The 3,351-nt window shown below is 38.5% G+C and overlaps 1 protein-coding gene across 2 annotated transcripts; it reads left to right on the forward strand.

Annotated features, from left to right (window-relative positions):
* The first annotated feature begins 4 nt into the window (after positions 1-4).
* LOC111845083 (calcium and integrin-binding protein 1) lies at positions 5-2,312 on the forward strand. 2 transcript variants are annotated; one of them, XM_023814196.2, is made up of 7 exons: positions 5-496; positions 627-661; positions 970-1,069; positions 1,199-1,352; positions 1,437-1,555; positions 1,820-1,908; positions 1,989-2,312. In XM_023814196.2, exons 1-7 carry the CDS (start codon positions 446-448, stop codon positions 2,008-2,010), a joined length of 570 nt encoding a protein of 189 aa, XP_023669964.1. In that variant the 5' UTR covers positions 5-445; the 3' UTR covers positions 2,011-2,312. The 2 variants fall into 2 exon arrangements, with proteins under 2 accessions (XP_023669964.1, XP_023669965.1); XM_023814197.2 differs by lacking the exon at positions 1,989-2,312 and having other exon boundaries at positions 1,778-1,898.
* Positions 2,313-3,351: the final 1,039 nt, after the last annotated feature.

Here is a 3,351-nt window from a genome sequence, read left to right on the forward strand (position 1 = left end):
GTTGTGTCAAAATAAAATCACAGAGCTCGCCGGTTTTAAGTTACATTAGCAAAACTTTTTCACATGAGTTGATATATTTTGTCACCTATAACGTTTAACTTTAAAATGAGTTCAAGTAACAGATTAAGGTTAGCTAGTTAGCGAAAGTTGTCTTAAATGCGACAGGTACTAAATGGTCCAAAACGTGAAAAGCGGTATCAACAATCTTTACCTATACTTAATGAGCTAGTTACTTAGTGAGTGAGCTGTTTAGTAAATACTGTGTAATGCAGCAAAGTTTGCTAGCTGGTCTCTATGGCAACACGAATTCCGGAAAGGGAAGTAACGAGATTAAAAAAACAAGTTGGCTAGGCCTCCGGAAGAGGCGACTGATAGTTTGGGCGACTTTAAAAAGACGTTTTAATTTAACGTTGATGTAACGCCTCGGACCTTTGTTATTTCGACAATGGGGACATCAGCCAGCCAGCTGCCGAAGGACTTGCTGTCTGAGTACCAGGTGAAGTAAACACAGTCGGCTAACGTCTTTTGCTAACTAATAAAAACTTTGGGTGGCGGTCAGCTTTCTACAACGAAACTACTAAAATATGTTTCCCATGTTCATTTATTAAGTGTATTTGTTGTTTCAGGAGCTGACATTTTTAACGAAACAAGAAATCTTGTTGTAAGTGAATTATTTCATTAAGATTATCGATTAGTCATGTAAAATGCATTAAAATGTCTTAAAACGTCGTTTTAATGTCAAATTAATTTGCATTTGAAGCGCAGTGACTGACACATGGATTTTGATCACTATTTAATGATGTTGAAAAGTTTATGTCTTTATATCTAATTGGGGCATTTAACCCTTGATAGTCAAGGGTTAAATGCCCCAATGCCACAGTCAAACAAATAACAATAAAAGCTGGCTTAAATGCCGTGAAAGGAAAACATGCAAATTCGGATTTTGATTCTGATATTTTGTATTTTGAGGGCTCACAAAAGATTCACTGAACTCCTGGCCAAAGATGACAGGAGCTGCTCTAATCCCCGGCTGCCCATGAGTAGGATTCTTACATTACCAGAACTCAAGGTATTAACTACTTTAGGGGATGTTATCTAGAGTAACATTGGCATAAATCCAAGAAAATAACTCATTAATGAGAAGCTCCACCTCTTATTGTTCAACTCAAGGACACCCCCATCTCCTCTCCCCATCCAGTCTAACCCTTTCAAGGAAAGGATATGTCTCGTGTTCTCCACATCTGATAACAAAGATGGCAGCTTGACATTTGAGGACTTCCTAGACCTGTTAAGTGCCTTCAGCGATTCTGCTACTTCAGACATTAAATCTCACTATGCATTCCGCATTTTTGGTAAGGAGTCTCATGTCCGGCAGCACCCTGGACTTGGGGGTGAGGGGGTGTGCATTTACAGGCTCTGCTTTTCTGCTCTGTCAGACTTTGATGATGATGGAACCCTGGACCGCAAGGACCTGGAGAGGCTTGTAAACTGCCTGACTGGGGACACAGACGAAACCAGACTCACCTCTGATGAGATGAAGCAGCTTATCAACAACGTGAGAGTCTACAGTGTTTTGATTAGTCTTCCTAGCAAAACCTGATGTGTAAAACATAACACAGTTTCCTTGGGCATCTTTTGCTAATTAAATAACTAATTAAGTAACATGTGGCTGAGTATAACTAATATTATGGACAAGCTAACGCTAGGAAATTTAACAAACAGTTGTCTATGTTTTTTTGTTTTTTTTCTTTCTATTGTGAAAATTGTGGTGGAAAAGGTTCATCAGTGAAGTAGTCGTTATCTCTGTGGTCATCTATAGATCCTTGAGGAGTCAGATATCGACAAAGATGGAACAGTGAACCTCTCAGAATTCCAGCATGTCATCTCCAGGTCTCCAGATTTTGTCAGGTAAGCATTTGGAAAATGTCATCACCCTGTATTTGTGACATTATTTTGAAGATTTTTTTTAAATACAACCTTCTCTCCAGTTCTTTTAAGATTGTGCTGTGAGCTCTCTAGTGTGACCAGCTGACCTGAACCAGAACAAAGGAGCTACACAAAGTCTGTCTCCTTCCTGAATGAGCCCTTTCTTTCTTTCTTTCTTGTCTCTTGAGGGTGCATCTTAAATTACCCGAACTGTCCATTTTAATGTAGTCTTTGACTAATTGTTTGCGTTTCAATGCTTTGATCCTATGAAATTGCTTTTTAAACAATTTTAAGACTTTTTACAAAATATTGAACTGTGACTGAGCTTGTGTGAAGAAATTCTTTTATCTGTTTTTAATACGTTAATAAAATTATATTAACTAAGAGCAGTACCTCTGTCCATCCATCCATCATGCTATGGGCTGTCTGTCTATGAAGCATTATGAAATGGCTTTCGGAACATTCCGGAAATGCAGAAGAAAAATTTATTATAATTAATTATTGGACAGTTTAGTGTAGGCATAAAACAAATGTAGTGTCTCCCTTGGCATTGTTTCCTGGCCTGTTTTCATACATCAGCACCATCAACTCTTGGGGCAGAGGGAATGGAACGGTGGAGCTGAGTTATGTTTAAAAGCTGGTTGGCATTCAGGAGAAGTAAACTTGTCCTACTGCTGTACTGGTAAACTGCAGTACCTCGTGCAAAAATGTTTGCCAGCTGGATCCTAACCTGCAATGACCCCTGCATCAGTTTATCCTTGTTTAAAAAACGTAGAAAACCAGGCACTCTGTAGTGTTACGAGAAATATCTAGTTGCTTCTATGATGCCTTTATTAAGTGTTTTCCATCAGCTATGCTTCAAAGTAACCAAATTGCACTGAACAGTTACTTCTTCCTTTGTGTTTGACCAGCATCAATTATTTTTTCTTTTTTCAAATAGTGTCATTCTTGATTTGACAATAAGGAGTTGTAGACTTAAGTTGTAGTAACACCATCTGATGCACATACCAGACATACAGTAATTCGGGGGGGCTGTCTGTATCTGAATAAACAACCACTCAGTTCCCAGTTAGAAGGTAACATGCTGTGTTCAGGTGCACATTTCACCCATCTACACACTAACTGCGCCTTATTAAGTTATGTTAATAGAGCTGGTTTTGAGATAAAACTCTGTGACATGATTATAAAAAAGATGCACAGGGAGTAATCAGATGCACTAAAGCACATGTTTGCTACTTTTACAGTTTACATCTAAAACTGTTGAGAGTTTTACTCAGCCTGCCAGGGTGTGAATGAATTTGTCACACTGTGCATTTCTGTGTAGTTGCAAAAGAGTGAAAAATTACCTCAACAGCTGTGGGACAATCTGATAATTTACCTTTGATGTTTGTGACTGACTGAGATATGCAATGATTCCATGAATAC

The sequence above is a fragment of the Paramormyrops kingsleyae genome, chromosome 11 (genome assembly GCF_048594095.1).
Source record: "Paramormyrops kingsleyae isolate MSU_618 chromosome 11, PKINGS_0.4, whole genome shotgun sequence".
NCBI lineage: Eukaryota > Metazoa > Chordata > Actinopteri > Osteoglossiformes > Mormyridae > Paramormyrops > Paramormyrops kingsleyae.